We start from the raw sequence: 23064 nt of genomic DNA, 5'->3' as shown, positions 1-23064 counted from the left end.
TTGATCATGCGCTCAGGAGGAGGGTGATGGGTAGGAATAATGGTTTCTGCCACATCCAGTCCTAATATCAGCCCTTTTCCCTTGGTTACCCAAACAGATGGTGACAGCTGTTGGGCTATCAGTTGCATCCATTGAAGATACTGAAAGCCATTAGGCTATCAATCTATACTCATTGGTGGTATTGACAGCATTTGGGCCATCAACTATGTCCATTGTCCCCAACCTATGCTGTGCCAAGATCTGAAGAACCTGTAATCTATAAAGTTGTGGCCTGATTCTCCCCAACAGAGTGTGTTTGTGTTATCTTTTCTCTTACTCCTCCATGGCAGATCTCTAGGCACAATTAGCTTATTTGATTCCTGAACAGTAAGAGTTATGAAATTTTATTTTAACTTCTCACTGTAATTTTAAAGCAGTTGTTTCTCCTTCTGTCCTCCATAAATAAAAAAAATCATTGCCGCATACTTTTCTGAAAGATTTTTAAATCCATGACAACTTGGGCAGTGCAATCCTGAGGTCTGCTGTGATGCTGGCACCCGTGTGCCCACTTACTTGCAGCACTGCTCATCTGCTCCCTAAGGACTTTCATAAAAGAGCTACACCCGTGGCCAAGCCAGGCAAGGTGTGGCGAGGCTGCTGCCAAGACCACATTTCCTACTGTTCCCCTAACAACCCGGCCAGCATCCCCCAATGGCTGCGTCACCCCCATGACAGGTGTGCAAGTGTCAAGCAAAGGCACAGCCAATGCACAGGCCATAATCCCTGCTGCCTGTCAACACCTCCATTCCCCACCACCACCAGAGACCATGCAGCCGGGGACCACGTGCCCCCACAGTTACAGCACCCACATTAGGGTGCCCAACCAGAGGGAAGCTGTCCAGGAGAGCCCTGGTACTCTGGGAGCTACTTTCATCTCTGATCAGGAGCATCATGGGCCCACTGGTGCTGCTGGGGGCACCTAGACAACCCATGTGACCCAGGTAACTGAATCCTCGTCATGAGGGGGGGCTGTTCCCTGGCCACAATATCTGCAGCCATAGGACACACTCCGATGCCAGCATTGTGCAGCCCACTGGATGGGGCTGGTCTGCCTCACCCAGCCGCAAGAGCAGAGTAGGTGGCAATGCTCGCTCCTTCACCTTCACCCAGCTGGGATCAGGACCGCAGCAGGTGTCAATACCCACCCCGCCTTCACCTGGCTGGCATCAGGAGTGGAGCAGGTGGCAATGCCTGCCCCCCCCCCCCCCGCCTTCACCCAGCCAGGATCAGACGTGGGGCAGGTGGCATTGGCCACCTTCCCTTCACCTGGCTGGGATCAGTCATGGAGCAAGTGGCAATGCCTGCCCGCCCCCTCACCCAGCCGGGATCAGGAGCAGAGCAGGTGGCAATGTCCAGCCCCTGCCTTCACCTAGCCAGGATCAGGAGTGCAGCTAACAACAATGCCCACCCCCTTTTCACCCAGTTGGGATTAGCTGTGGAGCAGATGGCAGTGCCTGCTCCCCTTCACTTGGTCGGAATCAGGCACAGAGCAAGTGACAATGCCTCCCCCCCCCACTTTACCCAATCGGGATCATGAGCAGAGCAGGTGGCAATGCCCACGCCCCCCCCTCACCCGACCAGGATTAAGAGGGGGGAGCAGCTGGCAATACCCACCCCCTGGTAACAAAAAAAGCCGAAGCTCAAGGAGATTAGAAAGGGTTACAATGTCTTCTGAGGGACCATGGAATAAAGTACAAATGGTTATTCCCGGAAGGAATATGGTTCAGATATAAAGATCAGGCCTATAAGATATTATCAGAAGATCAACTAAAGGATTTTGAGAATAAAAACCCAGAACTCTGCTGCACCAAGAACGAAGAAAAGGAGGAGCCGGGGGGGGGGGGAGGAGGAGGAGAGCACCGCAACAGCGGTTGCACAGAGAGAACTGCGTCCGGGACCTAGAAGGGGGAGGAAAGTTTAATCAGAATTTGAAATGTTTATTCTCTGTATGATTAACCACTCCATCATTATCCTATGGAGCTATTTTTGTATTATGACAGTATGAAGGGAAACATTGAAGTGTAGTGTTTAGTGTTTGTAGTTCATTCCCCCCCCTTTTTCTTTTTTCTCTTTTTCCACCCCCCTTTGTCCCTTCCCTCTCCTCTTTCCTTGTGATAGTCTTGTGTAGTGCTGTGTACTGTTTTGTAGTTATGAAAAATAAAAAAAATTAAAAAAAAAAAAGAAAGGGTTACAATGAAACACCGTGTGATTCGGCTGAGAACAAAGGTTTTGTATGCCTTGGAGTAATATTATTTGTTGGTCACGTAGAAAATACTGGCCAGAAGAAGATGGGACTCAAAACGAGCCTGTAAATAGAAGAGCTGGCATAGCTCGTAGCCAGCAGCTTGAAGTGCCGCCTTTACTTCTACCCTCGGATGAGGAAGAGCAGTTTGCCTACACTGCATGACAGCCACTAGTCTTTTGAAGCATTGCGTTAGCTTCTTGGAGCAATTGAAGAGATACAAACTGAGAGAATCACAAATAATAGGACTATTTACTGATTTGTGTATATATAATATGCTCATATTGGGAACGGGACTGAGTGATTGATTGTATATATGAATCAGAATTGTCCATGTGAAATAGAAGATTGAAATTGACATTTCATGTTTGTTTCACAGGGTGTTTCATTGTAACCCTTTCTAATCTCCTTGAGCTTCGCTTTTTTTGTTACCAGTTACATTAGATTTCCCTCTTCAGTATCTTAATACCCACCCCCTGCCTTCACCCAGATGAGATCAGGTGCAGAGGAGTAGGCAATGCCTGCCTGCCCCCACTCCCCTTTTTAAAGCCTGTTGTATTTTTTCCTACAATGGGCTTTGTTGCTAGTATATACATATAAAATATTATGATTGAACTCTTCCCACAGCTACAGTATTTGAACAAAAAAGGAGTGTTCTGGCATGTTTTTTTAAATCTCAAACCAATGATAAAAACCCCAGGCTTCCATTTAACCCATGAGAGACCAAGGCTTTGAGTCTCAAAATCCACTCAGCTTCTTTTTTCATTAACATACTATTGTTGTAGTGCTCTAATTTGCCTATAGCCCAAATATAAAATCTGTGGTATCATTGATTGTGTTCTGTGTAGTTCTAAAGGGGAACCTGTTTTTCTATTGTGAATATTCCTTTTCTTTGCATGTTGTTAGTTTCCTCAATGTTTTGCCAACTTAAGTCTTATCATAAGGACATTTTATGATGTAAATTATCTATTTGGAACTGCATGTGGTAAAATTGTTAAGAAAGTACTGTTTTTTATCATATGGATTAATGAAATCTCATACTACATAAGGTTTGCAAAAATACAGTTTCCACAAGAGTCTCTTTCCTTTTGGTTTTTATATCCCCATTTGATTTTCATATTATTGTGGGGAAAAGGTGCTTTTACCAAAAGAGGCCTCGTGGTTGGAAAACTCTGTGCGTGCGTGCGAAAAATTAAACTGAATTTAGCAGGCATCATAAACTGAAAGCAAACAAAAAATTTTAAGAGCGTTGAAAGTTTTAATAGAGACATTTATTTTCCATGGTATTCACACACATTTACTTTTGTCCCACTTTTACATCTGGTCAAACAGGCTTTGGATGTTTTTGAAACACTATAATAACCTCTTTATCAAAATTGATAGTTGAATGTGTGCACATCTTAAGCAGCCAGGTCCTCTTTCAAACTTCTTTCAACTCCCTGAAAAAACTGTTCTCTGTACCAATCTTTATGTAAGTTGAAGTCAAGAAAATTAATAACCTGTAACCCAACATGTGATTTTGGGAGCCCAGTGCAATTGATCTCTAAACAAAGAAGCAAGTGAATTCACATTTGGCATCTGTACAGCCTTCCTAACATGGGATGCCTCCATTGTGTTTAGTAGCTAAACCTAGCAGATTCTATAAAGCCATCTGCTTGAATAAAATAATAGGCATTTCTCTTATGACAGTCATAAGAAAGAGTTGGTTGTATAGCATTTTCATGTTCTCTTTAGAGCTGTTTTATTATGCAGAGGTATAATAGAGCCATTGATCACCAAAAGAATAAATCCTCTTTCAAAAAAGCACAGTGATTTTCAGCTTTAAATGCTGCGTATCTTCCCATAGGTTTGGTATCTTGTGAACACTCCTCCAGATCACACATTCCCCCTCCAAGAGGACAGGAGACAATCTGTAAGCCGGCAGCCTTCATTTACCTACTCTGAATGGACAGAGGACAAAAATGAAGATGACTTCCTTGATCTGGACCCAGTGCCAGAGACACCCGTTTTTGACTGTGTGATGGACATGAAACCAGAAACCGATCCAGCAACACTGACAGTTAAATCTGTGGGACTGCAAGAAAGGTAGGAGAGTACTTAAAGAAATGCAAGGAGTGTGGAATAGGAATATATATGCTTAGGGGCTGTATGAAAATCAACCTGATACGGACTTGATTATTTTGGTGCCATGTTACTTGCTTTTTTTCATGTAGTCTGTGGTTTTATACATTGATGGTTGGATAGTTTTGCTTGGTCCCTCCACCCATATTAATAGTTGCTTCAGTCCTTTTTGTTATCTGCTTTTGTGCTTTCTGCTTATAGATTCTGCTTATAATTATTTCTGCTTATAATTATTTTAACAATGCTGACTGTTCTTTAATTTTGATGGATATTTTAAAGGTGTTCAGTTTACTGCCTGGACTTATAGTGCACTCTCCCCACGAACAGGCTCAGAGCGGATAACAGTATTAAAATTTTTACATTAAAACCATAAATAGGCATACAGTTCAGTCATAAAAACAAGTCTAGACAGAAGCCTATAACATTTCTATTGGGTAGGAGGTAAAGAACAGCAGTTGTCCTACTGGTGGAAAACTCATGGGGGGTTACACTACTACCCCAACAAGAGACGGGCAAGAAGGTTCACCCGTAGCCCAGCTTCAAACATATGCCTCACGGAACATCTCTGTCTTACAAGCCTGGTGAAAAGATAGTGCATCTTGTTGGGCCCAGATTTCAGCAGACAGAGAGTTCCACCAGGCTGGTGCCAGGACCAAAAAGACCCTGGCTCTGGTTGAGGCCAGACGAGCCTCCCTGGGGCCAAGGACCACAGCAAGTTTTTGTCAGCTGATCAGAGCATCCTCCAGGGCATATGTTGAGTGGCAGTCCCACGGATATGCTGATCCCAGTCCATTAAGGGATTTATAGGTTAGAACCAAAACCTTGAATCTGATCCGGAAGTCCATGGAGAGCTAGTGCAGCTGTTATAGAACAGGAGTTATATATGTACCATATATGGAACACATATAGGGCGCAATTGCATTCTGGACCCATTGTAATTTCCAGACCGGACCCAAGAGAAGCCCTGTGTAGAGCAAGTTATAGTAGTCTGATCTGGAAGTGACCATTGCCTGGCTCACTGTTACTAGGTCATGGGTTGATAGGTAGATGGCAAGTTGCCTGGCCTGTCACAGATGGAAAAAGGCAGACCTGGTCACCGCTGTGATCTGGGCCTCCATTGATAAGGAGGCATCCAGAATCACCCCCAAATTCCTAACTGTCGAAACGGGTGTAAGTGACACCCCATCAAGGTTTGGGAGCTGGATCCCTGAACCCAACAGTCCATGACCCAAGTACAGGACCTCTGTCTGTGGGATTCAATTTCAGTCAGCTCTGCTTCAGCCATCCAGACACAGCCTCCAAGGCTCTAACTAAGGCATCTGGGGTGAAGTTGGGCCGACTGCCCATCAACAGATACACCTGGATGTCATCCACATACTGGTGACAACCCAGTCTAAAACTTCATACCATCTGGGTAAGGGAGCACATATCTATTGTTTCAGTATATAAGTACATAAATATTAAATTTCAGTATTATATCGAATTTAGCTAGATGGGATTTCAGGCTGCCACTTTTTTATATGTGTTTCCTCTGCCTTTGTCTTGTGCAGGAGGGGATCCAATGTTTCATTGACACTGGACATGTGCACTCCAGGCTGTTCTGAACAAGGATTTGGTTATATCATGTCTCCAAGGGAAGAGTCAGCTCGAGAGTATCTTCAGACAGCATCAAATGTTCTCACTGCGGAGGAGCTGCACACAAAAGCATTAGATTCTTTTGTGCTTCAGACAGAGTTTTTTGTAAGTATTCTGACCTTAACAGTTTTTAAGACAAAGAAACTACAACAACACTTCACTTCCTGGTCACAGTCTGGGCTTCTGTGTTTTGCTAAGCGTTTGCCATGAATAAATGAAAAGTGGCATTAGTGGTCTCTTCCTGCTGATGAAAATTAGATTTTCTGACTCATTTACCAATTAACATATTCTTCCAGCTATTTGTACAACCATTAACACACATGGTAGTGAAGTCACTTGTGGTAGCATGCAAAATAAGCAGCTTCTGCTTGTGCTGAATGAGTCAGATGCTGCTGCCAATGTAAGCAGGAAGCCACTATGAGAACAATCACTGAACAAAGTTCCTGGCGTGACTCTGTTGTGGCAGATTGTAGAAACACGTATCTCTTTACATACCTGTGAAGCTCTAAGGTCCTTCAACAACAATGTAACAATTATTTTGTTAAGAATCAGTTTGATTTGGTGGGATCTAACAAGTCCTAAGAAGCAGGAAAGATTGAAAGCTAAAAGGAGGAATATTACAGGCAGGGTGGCAGGAGCAGGCACTTAAATTCTGGGGCAGGAAAATCTCCACTCAGTCCAGTGCCACTCCTCGTCATGGTAGTGTGTGTTGATTCTGGGATTAATTGAAGACTACTGTCCTTCTACTTCTGCCCTTAACACCATGGAGGAGAACACAGAGTAAATGCAGCTGTAGCAATGGGAAGTAAACTGTGGCTATACAGGATCAACTTTAATACAAATAGGAATTATTGAGATACAGGAACATGGATATACAGTTCTTTATAGACTAAACATGTTGTGTCAGTGGAGAGGAACTCCTGTAACTGCCAGACTACTTTGGACTTTTAAAGTGTCCCTTTTCCTAACCTTTGTGATTCTTCACTAGAGTCTTTATAAACCCTTTAGCTTTCAAATAACCCTGAAAGATTGTGTGAGAACTATAAACCAAAGTGTGCCACACTAGGCTACCACACTAACCAACCCACTTCCACCTGAAGTGACCGGAGACAGAGCAAGATCCCTAGCCAGCCCAAGGAACCTCTAAACCCTATCTGACCCTAAAAGCAGATAAATGGCTCTTTTTTCCTCTGCTCCTTTCCTCCTCCCTCCAATGGCCCCTGATTGGCCATTGCTGGCTTTTGCTCCAGACCATCAGGGTACAAGGAGGATTGGCAGATATCAGAAAGGAGATGGATGTGGCTCTGTCTGTCAGAAGGAGGTTTAGAGAAGATTTCCTGGGGAGTGTGATCATTTTTAAAACTGGATTATAGATGTCTGATAATATCCTTTCCTTTAAGGTCTATAGCATTTTTAAGAAATAATTGTTATCCTCCCAGAGCTTTTGAGTGACTTCTTCCATTACAAGAGCGAGATTAAAGTCTAGTAGCACCTTAAAAACCAATGAGATTTTCTAGGGTATAAGGTTTTGAGAGTCAAGATCCCTTCATCAGATACAAGAAGGAATGGAGATCCCTTACCCCTTATATACCAGTCAGAAGACAATAGGCATGTTGCAAAGAAGAGAGTCAGGATGTAGAGATACAATGCAAAACGTTATCAGCTTGATTAAGACGGCAGGAAATGCAGAACATTAGCATCTGTGTTCTTACTCAGCTCTGGGAAGTTCTGAATGTGCGAATGGATGGATCCCCCACCACTACAGGGCTGATTAGAGACACAGGATTATCATCTCCCTACAGATGCTAATTTTCTTCATTTCCTCCCCTCCTCTAATCAAGCTGACTGACTGGGATATATGATCTCTATTCCTGCTTGTATCTAATGAAGGATGCCTGACTTTCAAAAGCTTATACCCTGGAAAATCTTGTGAGTCTTTAAGGTTTTACTGGACTCGAATCTTTCTCTTCTACTGCAGACCAACATGTTTACCCACATGAAACTATTCCATTACATAATCTCCCATACTCTTAAGGGCTATTATACACTTTCAGTGTGCATAAACTTAGTGGCTATGGGGTTTCATGTGGCCTTAGGTCCGAGGGCCAGGTTGCATGGTATAATGCAAACAGCATACAATATATAGCTGCCAAAATAAAGATTTTGAGAGCAGTCCTAGACAGGTCTGTGCAAGTCTTTTCAGTGGGGCTTCTTCCCAGGAAAATGTTCTGAGGATTGCATTATAAACCACTGGTTTACACATATGTAGGCACCACTCACATATTACAACCTGAAGTCACTGAAGGTGAGCTAAGATAGGTTAGTTAGGCAGCACCCATTGCACAGGCATTCTACATATGATGGTTATGTAAGAATTCTTCTTTGTAAGACATACCTTAGCACGTCTTTATTTTGTAAAATTTGTTTTAATTGTGTATCATGCAGGAATTAATCTTCTGCAGCCAGAACATTTACCTTATACGAATGAACATATAGAAGTTTGATCAGGCTACCCAAATGGACATGAATGGAATAAAACAGGAGGAGTCCCTATGACCCTAAAGAATGTGTCTGAGTTACACAGACAGAAGATGCCCTGCAGTTTGACTGATTGCCTCTTAATTCTTCATTGACAACAGAGGTTTCAGTCACTGAGCCAAGGCTTGCAGCCCAGAAATTACACAGTGATTCCATATGTAGCAAAGTGTTTAGAATTGTTCATGAAAATTCTCACTACTTGTCCTGGGATTCAATTTACCTGCTGCCCCTGTACCTAAGGGTGCAATCCTAGACACAGAGGCTAATGAAATCCCATTGATTCAATGTACTTAAGCAGCCTAACTCTGCAGGAGAGCTAGCCTAGAAGTAGTGCTACTTAAAAGACTATAATATAATACTAAAAGCTAAATTTAGTTCTTACCATGTATTTCTCAAAAACTGTTCTTCAGAAGCATTTTTTATATTTACAGTTTCCAAAACAAAATTACCAATCCTAACCTCATTACATGCATTACATCTTATTCAGGATATAACAGAGTTTTGTTTCATTCAATCCTTTATGCATCTGTTAATGATTTCTGTTGTGTATTTCTAACAGGAAATCCCAATGAACTTTGTTGATCCAAAGGAATATGATATTCCAGGTTTGGTTCGAAAGAATCGCTACAAAACTATTCTCCCAAGTAAGCACCAGATCTGTATTTCAGCTATGGTTCTGGCTGAGATTTACAACAGCATTTTAAAGTGTTTGCTTTTCTTTCCTGTTTGTGAGATTCTGCAAAAAGTGTATAATCATGCTGGAATCCAAAGTTATTAGTCAAACTTGATATCCACTTGCTAGTTTAATGTATGCCTTCTCTGTATTAGAAAGTAGGGAAACCTCTGAAAATTTCAAGATTTGTGGACTGTTCACATTAACAATAAGAGGAAATAACTGAAGATGGGCTCTTGTCCTATTGCTACAGAAGTCAAGTGTTGCGATGGCTTTATGATAGGGGTTTCCTAACAGCTGGTTATGACCAGTAAGTGATGGGAACTTTATGGGTTGGTCATAAGGCTCCCTGTAATAAATATGGAGGAAAATGGAGAAAGCAAGGTCTTTTTGAAGTATATTTTTAATTGAAGTATCTGTGACTTGAAACATTTGACTCTGTCTTACTGACCATTAAGCAGAGTTAACATCCTTCTAAGTCCATTGAAGTCAGAGGGTTTAGAAGGATGTAACTGTGCAAGGATGCACTGTAAAACTTCCTGTGTTTCTACTAACTCCCACAATGGAGCCACCAGAGAAGGAGCTCTGCAAGCTTTCAGTAGCTCAGGGATGGGTAGCAGCACTTTGCTACTCTTGAGCAGTGAAGAGTTGTTAAACCCCTGTGAAATGAAATTTGGGTACCATGGTTGGAGAGTGGAACAGCCCCTAACAGATGTAGGAAGCAAGGTTCTAGTTCTGCTTCACAGTTAGCAGGGAAGGTGGGATGACATGGCAGTGTAAGTAGCTCCACAGCAGAAGACACCCTGCATTCTTGTTTCCCTATCTGTTGCTAACAGTGTAAGGGAGGGGGAGAATGGAAGGTGGCAGCACCAGGTCAAGAGAGCCCTTCCACACAATGGGGATGGTATTACCTGATCTGGCAGTTCTACATTTCTGTATAACTGAACTTCCATTAAGATGGTCTGGATTAAATAGCATGGTACCGTTGCTGAAAATATAAGATCATGGAGTTGCTAGTAGACAACAAGTCGTTTCTAGGAGTTCTCTCAGCCCCACCTGCCTCACAGAGTGACTGTGGTTGTGGGGATAATAATAACAAACTTTATAAACCAATCTGAGTGGGTGTTAAGTCATCCTGAAGGGCAGTATATAAATTGAATGTTATTATTATATTATTATTACCTGTAGTGCTATTATACCATTGTTATAGCAATGGTATAATATACCATTGTTATAGTTGTACATATGAGGCCATGGATACCTATACTATTAGATATCAAATGAACTCAAGCTCTGGCCTACAGAAGATTATGCCACTATTTATTCATTAGTCTTTAAGACGACACAGGACTCTGAACATTTGAGGCTGCCTTAGAGTGCTTTGGAGAGTGCATCTGTCTAGTTCACTATTGTCTGCTTTGACTGGCAATAGCTGTCCAAGCCTTAGGCAGATATCCAGCTTTGCTACCTCAGCCGGTTCATAGAGATGCTAAAACCTGAACTGGGAACCTTCTGTAGGCAAAGAATGTGCCTCATCACAGAGTGACGCCTAAATACCTGACTAAAAGAAGCTGCATCATACTGAATTAAGACAATAATTGTCTTAGCCTTGTATCTTGCCCCCTGGCTAGCTACAACTTTTCAAGGTGCCAGGGAAATATCTTTTCCAGTTCTGCAAACTGAGATCGTTTAACTAGAGACAAAACCAGGGATCCTGTATATACAAAGTTTATGCTCATTGCCACAGAACTGTGGACCCTTTGTTGTTGTTTTGCTGTACAGTTATGACTCAGTTTCACATAACAGGCTTGCTATAGCCTCATTCCTCAAGCCTTTGAACATCTATTTAGTTATTTGCAAATTACAAGCCCCTTTGAGTTATGTGCAGGTCCGGGCTGAAATCTGCAGACCTCCCAAATGTTGTTATCAAGCCTTGTATGCATAACTGATCCTTATTTATCTATCTAATTTCTCTCTCGGTATATACATAATATGACAAATTGTGAAGAGGTTATCTGAATTTTCTTTAGACAAGAACTAATCAAAAGAGGGGTTTGGGGAGGGATGACCAGGGATTTCATCAAAAGTATTGTAATGGTACATAGTAATAATAATAACTGTATTACAAAAAAAACCAAAACCACTTTGGTGGACAAATCTTGCATGGGTTCATGGGCAGAGTTATGGCAAGTCTTGAAACCACTGTAGTGAAATATTGTCTTGTGGGCTGTGTGGATAGGACCTGAAGCTTTTTAGGCAGATAACTAACAGTGCAATCAATGGTCTTAGACTGGAGCACTTCAATGGGCTTAGACTGGAGTAACTCTCCTTAGGCTTGCATTGTTAGTAACCATAACTTTATATGGTGCATTACAAAATAAATCTCTGTTTTAATGAGTTTAGTCTCTCTAAATGTTTATATTTCAGGGAACATCAGAGAGAAAGAGGAATGGCAAGCGTAGGAAGGAGTGATAGTTGTCCAAACATGCTCTCTTTGAAAGAATGAAGACAGACTTAATCCTTAGCCGTTATTGTAGCAAACCACACTTCTCCTCAGCCAAAGACCTGCCACACATATCAGTGTAGCACAGTGTCAGTTACACGTCGTAACTGGGACAAAAGAAGAAGCCATAAACTGTAGCTCAAAGGTCATAGTGGTTATTTCACTTCTGTAGCTTAGCCAAAAGCATTTTGTTGTTGCAGCTTCATACTTGGGAGCAGCAAGCACTTGAACTGAAACTTGCCTGCAAAGCTGGATTCTTTGTTTTGGGGGGGGGGAATTAAAAATATCTAAGGTTGTCTAAAACAGATGTTCACTCCAGTTAGAACTGAAAGGTAAACAGGCACTTAACTTAATGATCAGTTGCTTGCAACTCTACACTTAATTGCAGTTGGTAAGAGAAATGATAATAGTCTTTAATTCAGCTAATTTATATTTCTTTTGTAGGAAATATCTTCTCCAGATTTACATATTTATTGTGGGTAATTTTTTAAACAGAGTGATGTCTTTGCAGAAATCGGGTGCTGTATATTTGTTTTCCAAACTGCCAGCCTAACCAGATGACAATGATTTCAGGTTCTCCAAAACCATGATCTAATGCTCTGTGGCAGCAAAATATAGAATTCAGTGTTAGATGCCAGAAGTGGCACGTTGCACTGTTTTAGAAAACAGAGCTATCCCCCATCTCTGCTGACAAATCAGTGTTCAATAAAAGCCCTGTGCAATGCAGCTCTGCTGTGGAAGTGTTTTATTTTTAAAAAGATTGTAATGAATTTTGGAGCAGCCTGATTCCCCAGTGCTGGTGCAGTGTTGCTTGGTCCAAGCAACGAATTTAAGATTTTGGGTGAGTTTAAAGTATCATTGAGTTGGTCTCTATTATTATCGCCCATTACTTTTCTGCTGTTATGTACAGTATGTCAATAAAAATGAAAAGGATCTCATGTTTCCTTGCAACACATGGCTTAAGTATTACTTAATGCTTTCCAGATCCTCACAGCAGAGTGTGCCTTACCTCAGATGATCAAGATGATCCCCTGAGCTCTTACATCAATGCCAACTACATCAGGGTAAGAAGTAAGAAATCCTGTAGGGTAGTCATGCTCAGACTTTCTGTAGTGAGATTAACTTCTATACTCACTGAATTTTTCAGAACTCACCTACAATGTAACTCCACGCTTCTTTTCTCCTCCCCAGCATAAAATGCAGGATTTTTACATCATTTAATAGTTTATATTTTATCTTTCATGCATAGTACTTGTAAATATATAGCACTTCTGAGAAATGGGTTGTATTTTTGGCTATGTTGCATATTATGCAGAGGCAACCCTTAATTTGCTATCTAGGCTCCCAGATCCTCCTCTCCCTGCTCACCCTGTTCTTCCTACGTCATGGCCTCACAGCTCACCTTTGAAAAAAACTGTAGCCTGCCTTTTGAGTCCAGACTTACAGTTTGAGAACCACACACACACACACACACACACACACACATCTAAGAGTTAAAATACATTTTAAATAGTTTTGGAGACTCGTTTTTGACAGTCTGACATCAAGTATTGGCCATACACACCTCTTGGATACACACCTTAACATGGTGAGGGGGTTTGCATGTGTCAGTGAAGCTGAGAACAACACCATCAGGAGCAGAGGTTTCTCATTTTCTTGTTCTACTCTACAGTGGGTCCCACCTCCTCCCCTGCATAAAGCAATGCCCCTTACTCTTCTAGTCTGAGTCTATCAGTGAGGACTTACATGCCCGTGCCCGGGGAAGGGCTTTTACTTCTACCTTTCTTACTCCGCGGTCTTCAGTCTCATGTTTCCCTGGTTTCCGTCACAGGACTCCATTGGCTTCTAACAAGTATGTCGCACTTCCCTGGGGGCACCGCCATGGAGGCAGCACCCAGATCTCTAGGCTAATTGAAATCAATCATGATGCATCTTTCCCTGGAGATGTCAATGCCCCCCTGTGCTGGCAGCACCCATCAGGGGCGTGACTATAGGACAAGCCCCCAGATTTGTTGTGCATATTTTGTACCTTATCTTGTTTTAGCCCAATTGGTAAAGAAGAATACGCAGGAGTCCTACTGAGGGAAATAAACATAGGCCTTTTTATTTGCTTATAAGCAAAGGAAGAACAGCATAGCCACCAGGAAAAAGTTCCTTGAACTGACCGGTTCTTTGGAGCTATGATGCTACAACATAAGAATTTATACCTTTGGGTCAATTAGCAGAAGTTACATAAATTACAACCTTGGTTGTACATTGGTTCAAGCAAGTGTCCACCCACTGATCCAGTGGTCACACATTGGCTAAACAATTCTAGACATCTTTACAATATGCATACTGTTATGACTCTTTACTTCCTCTTGGGTAGATTTTGCCTTTTATCTTTCCCTTAACACCCTCTGGGTAGTTTGCTGCTACCAGGGAGATTATATTCCAAGATGTTTTATTTAAGTTTTCCCTTTTGTAACGTGCCTAAGCATCAGGCTCCTTCGTGGTTCTATGTGGCCCTGAGGATAGGAATGGGATAAGCAATGACAGCTACTCTGGGATACAACAAAAACAAAATAAACTTTTATTTTATCAAGAAGCGTATCTGTTTCATAAAAGTAGTTCTCACTCTTAAAGTTACTTCATTTAAACTTATTCACACAGATCTCTTCTAAGGCTTCACACACAGTTAGCCTCTTTCTCTAACTCAATATTTCTCACAGACATGCTTAAAGATCGTCGTCGCCCTTCTGTGCAGCCCCACATTGGGACTGCGCAGGCGCAGGCCAGCCGCGGAGAAGATTCTTTTAGCTTCTAGAAATGTGACGGGGACGTTCGGGCCCACCGCGCATGCGCGCCGGTGTTCCCGCCAATTTTGAAGTACAAGTACCCGAACGTCCCCGGCATTCCCTCAGTTCCTTTTTCGCCGCCGTTCGAAAAGGTTCTTTAGCTGTCGCTCGTGTCTTCGGACTGTTCGTCGCTTGTGAGTTATCGCTTCATTTTCTGGGACACGCCTCCACCATGTCCCATTCCTCTCTATTTAAAAAATGCCAGCAATGTGGCACTAAAATGACCCACTCAGACGGTCATGACCTGTGCCTTATCTGTTTGGGCGAGGGGCACGTCGTGGAGCGCTGTAAGTTCTGCATGGCCTTCACCCCGAAGGCGCGGAACGACCGCAAGGCCAGGCTCCGAGCCTTCCTTTGGGACGCCAACCTTCTGCCGCCCAAACCGTCTGGATCGTCCGGGAGCAAGCCCAGCTCTGTCGCTCCCTCGCCGGCTCCGCGTAAGTCACCGGAACCGCTCCCCTCGGATCCGACGGGGCCGCCCGTTCCGGAGGGCTCGACTGCCTCCGGTTCCGTGAGTGTTCCGTCCAGTCGGAAGGCGAAGAAACGCGCTTCGTCGAAGCCTTCTTCGAAGCCCTTGGCCACTGCGGCTTCTTCAGAGCCCCCGCCAAAAAAGGCAAAGGCCAAGTCGAAAGCCAAGAGCCGTGCTTTATCGCCGGCCCCGACATCGTTGGCTGGTTCGCCTCCCAGATCGGCCCCTCCTGCTGAGGACGTCAGGAGTCTCCTGCACACCCCTTCGCCTCCTCGTACGCCTCCTCCGGTGGTTCCGGACGACTATGAATCGTTCCCTTGTTTTTCGGAACCGTTCCAGGAGTTTGAACGCTCCCTGCCATCTGCTCCGGTCCCGTCGGAGGTCTCCGTTCCGGCGCAGCCAGTCTTGTCGGTTCCGGCACCGTTTCACCGATCCGTTCCGGTGCCTGCTGCTCTACCTCCTTGGCAGCCTGTCCCGGGCTTTGGGAACGTGGCCTCCTGGCAAGATTTCGTGGCTTGGATCCAGCAGTCCGCCCCCTTCCTGCCTGGCCCATCGGCGCCCTTGACCTCGGTTCCGGCGCCGTCGACTCTGCCACTTGCTCCGCCTGCTGCTCGGCCGCATCGCCATCTTTCGGCTCCCGAGCCTTGTACCTCGGTTCCGACGGAGCGCCCTTCGGTTCCGACGCAAACCCCGGCGGTTTTCTCCGACTCCGAGGATGAAGAGGGCCTGGCGTCTCCATCAGAGTACTCCTCGGACGCGGCTTCCGACCCTTCCCCTGATGATGCTGTGGGGGAGCTCCGTTCGTCGTCTCCTAATGACGACTACAGAGTGTTCGCGGAGCAGCTGGTCCGGATGGCCGCGGCACTGGAGCTGGATGTCGCCTCTTCCACCTCAAAGCCCAAGAGCAAGCTGCTGGAGCCGCTGTACTCTGGCTCTCCTGCCTCGGTGGCGTTCCCCCCTGTCGAGGATCTCGTCGACAATGCCCTCGCGCTCTGGCAGACCCCTGCTTCCGTTCCGCCTACGGCCAAGAAGGTCGAGAAATATTATCGGCTCAAGCAGGAGGATTGCCCTTACCTCTTCACCCATCCGAAACCCTCTTCCATCGTGGCCGAGGAGGGTCAAGCTCGGTTCCGACGCGGTTCCTCTTCGGCTCCGTCGGATCGGGAGGGCAGAAAGCTAGATGGCATTGGTCGGAAGGTGTATTCTTCGGCTTCCCTGGGGTTCCGTATCGCCAATTTCCAAGTGATAATGGGCTCCTACAATCTCTTCTTGTGGAAGCGACTATCCTCCTACCTCTCTGACCTTCCCGACAATTGCCGTGCCTTGGTCAAGGCTCTCCAGGCTGAGGCTTTCCGGTTGTCAAAGCAACAGATGACAGCTGGCAAGGACGCCGCCGACTCTGCTGCACGTGCGATGGCATCCTCCGTGCTCTTGCGTCAGCACGCCTGGCTTCGATCTACGGCCCTGCCCCCCGAGAAGAAGGCCAAGGTCGAGGATTTCCCGTTTGAGGGTCCCCAGCTCTTCTCAGAGAAAACGGATGAGTCCCTTTCCCTCATGAAGAAGAACCAGCAGACGGCCAAGTCCCTCGGGGTTGCGCCTTCGGTTCCGCAGACGGGTCCGAGATATCGGTACGGCAGGTTCCGGTCCTATCAGTCACCCTACCAGCAGTTCCAACAGCGCCAAGGAAGGTTCTCCTCTGGTCAATCCTATGGCCACCGTTCCTACTCTGGCCAGCAGCGCCACTCTTCGAGACGCTCCGGCTGGTCCAAGGGACGACAGCAGCCTCCCTCGCCCAAGCCCTCGACTTCGGCGCAAAAGCCCACGGTCTTCTGACTAGACCAGGACGCTTCCCAGTTGGCCTGCAAGGACACTGTTAATATCTTGTTCTTGGACAGGCTACGGCCTTTCTTGCCCCGTTGGCGACTCATTACTACTGATAACTGGGTCCTCGCTATTGTGGCCCGTGGTTATAAGTTATCGTTTACCACTGCACCCCCCTCTTTCGCATCCCCCTCGTTGTGCTTCTTGTTGTAATGTTGTGTTACAAAATAATGTTTTGGAGTTGGTTAACAAAGGTGCTGTCCGGGTGGTCGATGTCTCTGCTTCCCCTTGGGGATTTTATTCAAGATACTTCCTTGTGGATAAGAAAGATGGGGGGTCTCGTCCCATTTTGGACCTTCGGGCCCTTAATACTTACTTGAGGGTGGAAAAGTTTAGGATGCTTACTCTGTCACGAGTATTGGAACTCTTGGAGTCAGGCGTCTGGATGGCCATTTTGGATCTCAAAGACGCCTACTTCCACATTTCCATCTTTGAGGGCCACAGAAAATATCTCCGTTTTACCTGTGGAGGCGCTGTCTATGAGTACACAGCCTTGCCCTTTGGCCTGGCCTCGGCGCCCAGGGTGTTCACTAAATGTATGGCCACCGTGGTGGCACATTTACGGTCTAGTGGCTGTTTTGTCTATCCATATTTGGATGATTGGCTCCTGGTGGGTCCCTCCTCTGATTCCCTCCGGGCCTCTATCGCCCTTACCTTGTCCATGCTAGACAGCCTGGGGCTAGTGGTCAATTTGGGGAAGTCTGTGTTGTCCCCAGGTACGAGCATTAGGTTCATCGGGGTCCACTTTGACTCTCTGCTGGGCCGGGCTTATCTACCCCCGGACCGCTTGAGCAGGCTGTCCTGCCTGGCCCGCCACTTCGTGCATAACCGGTTCCAAACTGCCCTCCTGATTCAAACCTTGTTGGGCCTCATGGCCTCCTCCACAGGGGTGGTGTGTTTTGCACGCCTGCACATGCGGCCTCTGCAAAACTGGTTTGTTCGGGTTTTCAACCCTCTCGCTATGAGTCAACACCGTGGGTTTTCCATCCCGAGGGTGATACAGCGGTCCTTGGTGTGGTGGACTGTCCCTGAGAATTTGTCCAAGGGTTGTCCTTTTGGTCCCTTCCTGCCGGAGGTCACCGTCTTTACGGACGCTTCCAATCTAGGCTGGGGAGGGTGTTGTGGGCGCCTGTCTGCTCAGGGTGTTTGGTCCTCCCTTGAGGTAAACATGCACATTAACCTCTTAGAGCTTAGAGCGATCCGTTACTCCCTTGCTTCTTTTGCAGATGTCATTCGGAACAAGAGGGTGCAGGTCCTGTCGGACAATACCACAGCCTGTTACTATCTCAACAAGCAGGGAGGAACGGTCTCGCTCAAGCTCTGCAGGGAAGCGACTACGCTCTGGAACTGGGCCATTACCAACAACGTCCTGCCCAAGGCCGTTCATATTGCGGGGGAGAGCAACACAGCAGCAGACGCGCTGAGCAGAGTGTTTTTGCCCCAACACGAGTGGTCCCTCAACAGGGCTTACCTCCATGTGGTTTTCCGCATGTGGGGCACCCCGCTCATCGACCTCTTCGCCACAGCCCACAACACACAGGTTCCCCTGTTCTGCTCCCGGGCCGGGATTGGCCATCGTTCACTGGGGGATGCCTTCCAGATACCCTGGTCTCCAGGGCTCTTTTATGCCTTCCCGCCCTTCCCACTCCTTCACAAGGTCCTGTCCAGGATCAGAGCCTCCCGGACCCATTGTATCCTGATTGCCCCTCGGTGGCCTCGCCAGGATTGGTTCCCCCTTTTACTCTCCCTGTCACAGGGGCGGTGTCTCCCGCTTCCACACGCCCCAGACCTGCTACTCAGGGACGGGGTGTGGCATCACGATGTGGCAGTGCTAAATCTGACTGCCTGGCTCCTCTGCGCCCCAGACTAGGCCTCTCTGCTAGGGTGCTTAACGTGATCTTGAATGCCCGAAAACCGTCTACCAGGTTGTCCTACCAGAGGAAGTGGTCACGTTTCTCTAGGTGGTTAGCCCCCAAAGGGGTTTCCCCTTTCACTTGCCCGCTGCCTGTCATTCTGGACTACCTCCTGGACCTGTGCTCCCAAGGCCTGGTGTTCTCCAGTGTTAAGGTGCACATGGCTGCTATCTCTGCCTTCCATGAGCAGATTGATGGGAGGACTGTGTTTGCACATTGGCTGCCCAAACAGTTCCTGAAGGGCCTACTAAAGTCCTTTCCTCCTAGGGCCCATCCTATTCCTCAGTGGAGCCTGACCCTGGTGCTCTCCCGTCTGATGCTCTCCCCTTTTGAGCCCCTGTCTACCTGTCCCTTGCCTCTGCTCACGCAGAAGGTGGCCTTTTTGGTTGCAGTCACTTCCTCCAGGCGGGTTGGGGAGTTGTCTGCTCTGAGGTGTAACCCCCCCTTCCTGCAGTTCTTCCCCGGTACGGTCATGCTCCACACTAGTATGCAGTTCCTGCCCAAGGTGGTTTCCAAATTTCACCTGCGTCAAAAGGTGGTCCTTCCTTCCTTTTTTCCTACACCCTCTTCCCCAGAGGAACGTACTCTACACACATTGGATGTGAAACGTGCTTTATTGTTTTATTTGCATCGCATCAAGTGTTTCAGGAAGTCTCCTGCCCTGTTCTTGTGTTACTCTGGCCCTCGCAAGGGCTCGCCAGCTTCTGCCCAGTCCATCTCTTGCTGGATTGTGTCTGCAATTAAACTTTGTTATCAGCAAGCTGGAGTCCGGTGCCCGTTGTTGATTACTGCTCATTCTACTCGAGCACAAGCTGCCTCTGCTGCCTTCCTGCGAGGAGTGCCACTCCAGGACGTCTGCCAAGCTGCAACGTGGTCTACCGCTGACACTTTCATTAAACATTATTCTGTAGACGTGAATGCACGCCGTGAATCCGCTGTTGGCACGGCTGTTCTGCATTCTTTGTTCACATAGACACTCACACCCGCCCCCATTGGTGAGATGCTAGCTATTCTCCCAATGTGGGGCTGCACAGAAGGACGACGACGATAAACAGGGTTTCTCACCTGTAACTGTTGATCGTCGAGTCTCTTCTGTGCAGACACACATTCCCTCCCGCCTGCCCCGCTGTGAGTGTTTGGTTTACTCCATTGTTTCTCCGGCGGCTCAGGTGAACTGAGGGAATGCCGGGGACGTTCGGGTACTTGTACTTCAAAATTGGCGGGAACACCGGCGCGCATGTGCGGTGGGCCCGAACATCCCCGTCACATTTCTAGAAGCTAAAAGAATCTTCTCCGCGGCTGGCCTGCGCCTGCGCAGTCCCAATGTGTGTCTGCACAGAAGAGACTCGACGATCAACAGTTACAGGTGAGAAACCCTGTTTTTCCTCAGGCTGCACACAGCTTGCCTGCTTTCTCTAGACTGAATATTTCTCTCACAGAAATGCTTAAAACTCCTCAGGCTGCACACAGCTAGCCTCTCTCTCTCTAACTATTATTCACAGAAATATTAAACCTGCTCAGGCAGCACACAGCTGGCCTCTCTTTCCCTGACTGAGTGTCCTTTCACAAACATGCTCAGTTCAGGTTCCACACAGGTTATATTTCTCTTGTAAATACTTCAACATACTCAGGCAGCACACAGCTAGCCTGCTTTCTTCTGACTGAAACTTTTGCTCTCCACTCTCAGTCTCAAACTGCATTCACTCCGCCCACACTCTCAGTCATCAACCAATCATATCGCTCACTCATCCCTGTCTTTCACCCTCACTCTTCACCTATCTCACACCAAGCATTTAAAGACACATGCACACATTTACTTGAAATCATTACACATACTTCTCACTATCTTATTAGGGATCATCTTCTTGCCTCGACATTGCTTATCCCTTTGGAACATTTTATTCTGTTAGCAACATTTTGTGCTTTGCAAGCAAAATACTATTTTTTCATGTCCTTGACACGTCCTGCTGATCTAGGGGAAAGTTCAGCTGGCATTCTACAGCTACTTCTTGCATGATTAACTCAGAAAAAGATTTCTCTTATTTGTCTATGGGTATGGCATAATACATAATAATATGGGTGCTTCTAGCTACCTGTAACCTAGCCAAGTATACATACATGAGTATCCTTTCCCTAAACTTCAAATAGCAGGCACTTCACAGTAACTGGCATCTGCATGTGCCATCTGCCTGGATACTTCACCCCAGCATTCACTCTTTATAGTAAAAATACAGTTCAATCACATAAAAATAGGAAAGGCACCTGAAAATATTCTAGTCCATTAAATTTACTTTCCTCAGAGGCTTGGTCAAGAGTCTAAACTCCTGGAAGAGTCACTCAAGGAGGAATGATCAAAGCTGAGACACCAGACCAAGATGCATCCACCCACTTCAGGAATCAACAGTCACATCAGCAGAAGAGAATTGAATGTTCCAGTGTTGATGGGAGCAGAGAAATTCTTGAAGGTTAGCTACTGGGCAGTAGCAATAGTGGAAGATGACACAGGTGGAGGATCTTTCACAGACAACGGCAGTGTTACTTCAACTAACCCTGATTAGTACTGTGAAGAAGAAGGCAGTGGAAAACCACTTTCTGCTAATCTCTTAGCTTGAAAACCCAATGATGAGACCATACAAAATGAACAAAGATATAGTGCTGGAAGGCAAGACCCCCATGTTGGATGGCACTCAGTTGCTACTGGGGAAGAGCCAAGGACAAGTATGAATAGTGTTATTCTTAATGATGGGACTGAATTAAAGCTGAAAGGACATTCAGTTGTGGACATGAATAGATGTAAAAGGAATGTCTAAAGCTGTGCAACCCACATTATAGAAACATGGAATGTGAGAAGTATGAAGCCAGGTAAACTAGAAATCATAAAAAAAGAAATTGAACATTTAAATATTGCAGTCCTGGGTGTGAGTGAACTAATGTGGACTGACTCAGGACATTTTCAGTCAGAAAACCACACAGTGTTTTACTGTAGAAATGAACTGAAAAGAAATGGTGTTGCTTTAATAGTGAGGCGAGACATAGCACAAGGAGTCAAGAGCTACAACGGAAAGTCTGACCAAGTAATCTCAATCAGACTTCAGGGAAAGCCTGTTAACTTAACCATCATTCAAGTTTATGCTCCAAATACAGTTGCTGAGGAGGAAGAAATAGAAAACTTTTACGCAAGTGTCCAAGAAGAAATTGATCATACACCTAAACAAGATATGCTGATAATCATAAACGACTAGAATACAAGAGTAGGAGATAAAAGCAGAATCAAACATAGTTGGAAAATTTGGACTAGGATCATGAAATTAAGCAGGAGAATGGCTCATAGAATTCTGTGAAGCCTACAATCTGTTCATTGCTAATACATGCTTCAGGAAACCAAAAGGTGATTTTATATGTCAAAATCACTGGGTGACCAATACAGGAACCAAATAGATTACATAATTAGAAGCAGAAGATGGAGCAGCTCTATTCTCTCTGCTAGAACAAGCTCAGGAGCTGATTGCCGTACAGATCATGAGTTGCTAACATCAAAAATTAGAATAAAGCTGAAGACAAACACAAAGAATCATAGTGCCAAAATACAATCTAAATAATATTCCTGAAGAATTTAAAGACCAGGTAAGGAACAGATTTTGCGATTCTTTAATTGATTGTGAGCCAGAAGAACTATGGGCTGAAACCAGAGATATTATCAAGGAAGAATGTGCAAAGACTATTCCTGTAGCCAAAAAAAAGGAGAAGCCTAAGTGAATGATTGAGAAAACTCTTAAAATCGCTAAAGACAGAAGAGAAACAAAAGCAAAAGGTGGCATAAATAGTCAAAATTCTAAATGCAGCTTTTTGGCAACTTTCACATAGGGACAAAGAAATCTATTATAATAACGAGTGCAAAGAAATAGAAGATAACAAAGAAGGAAGAACAAGAGATATGTTCCAAAAGATCTGAGAAATCAAAGGGAAATTCAAGCCATGGCTTGGGATGCTGAAAGATCAACACGGAAATACAGTATCTGATCAGGACAAAATGAAGGAAAGATGGAAACAATACACCAGAGAACTATACAAAAGAGATGGAAGGATGACAGGTACTTTTGACAAAGAATCTTTTGATTCTGCTCAGTAGCTAAACTTCAAGAATTCCTCTGCTCCCATCACCATTGGAACATTGAATTCTCTTCTGCTGATGTGACTGTTGATTTCTGAAGGA

The 23064-nt window shown here is 45.4% G+C and overlaps 1 protein-coding gene across 2 annotated transcripts in view; it reads left to right on the top strand.

Moving 5' to 3' along the window:
• Positions 1-23064, top strand: part of PTPN5 (protein tyrosine phosphatase non-receptor type 5) — a 159969-nt gene that overhangs the window by 111278 nt on the left and 25627 nt on the right. For both annotated transcript variants that reach the window (XM_054972784.1, XM_054972785.1), the window contains exons 9-12: positions 4128-4366; positions 5953-6142; positions 9135-9219; positions 12736-12815. In XM_054972784.1, coding sequence (XP_054828759.1) covers positions 4128-4366; positions 5953-6142; positions 9135-9219; positions 12736-12815 — 594 coding nt within the window. The remainder of the gene's footprint in view (positions 1-4127; positions 4367-5952; positions 6143-9134; positions 9220-12735; positions 12816-23064) is intronic.

This window comes from Eublepharis macularius, chromosome 2 (assembly GCF_028583425.1).
Source record: "Eublepharis macularius isolate TG4126 chromosome 2, MPM_Emac_v1.0, whole genome shotgun sequence".
Classification (NCBI taxonomy): Eukaryota; Metazoa; Chordata; class Lepidosauria; order Squamata; family Eublepharidae; genus Eublepharis; species Eublepharis macularius.
This window is presented reverse-complemented; position numbering and strand designations above follow the sequence as displayed.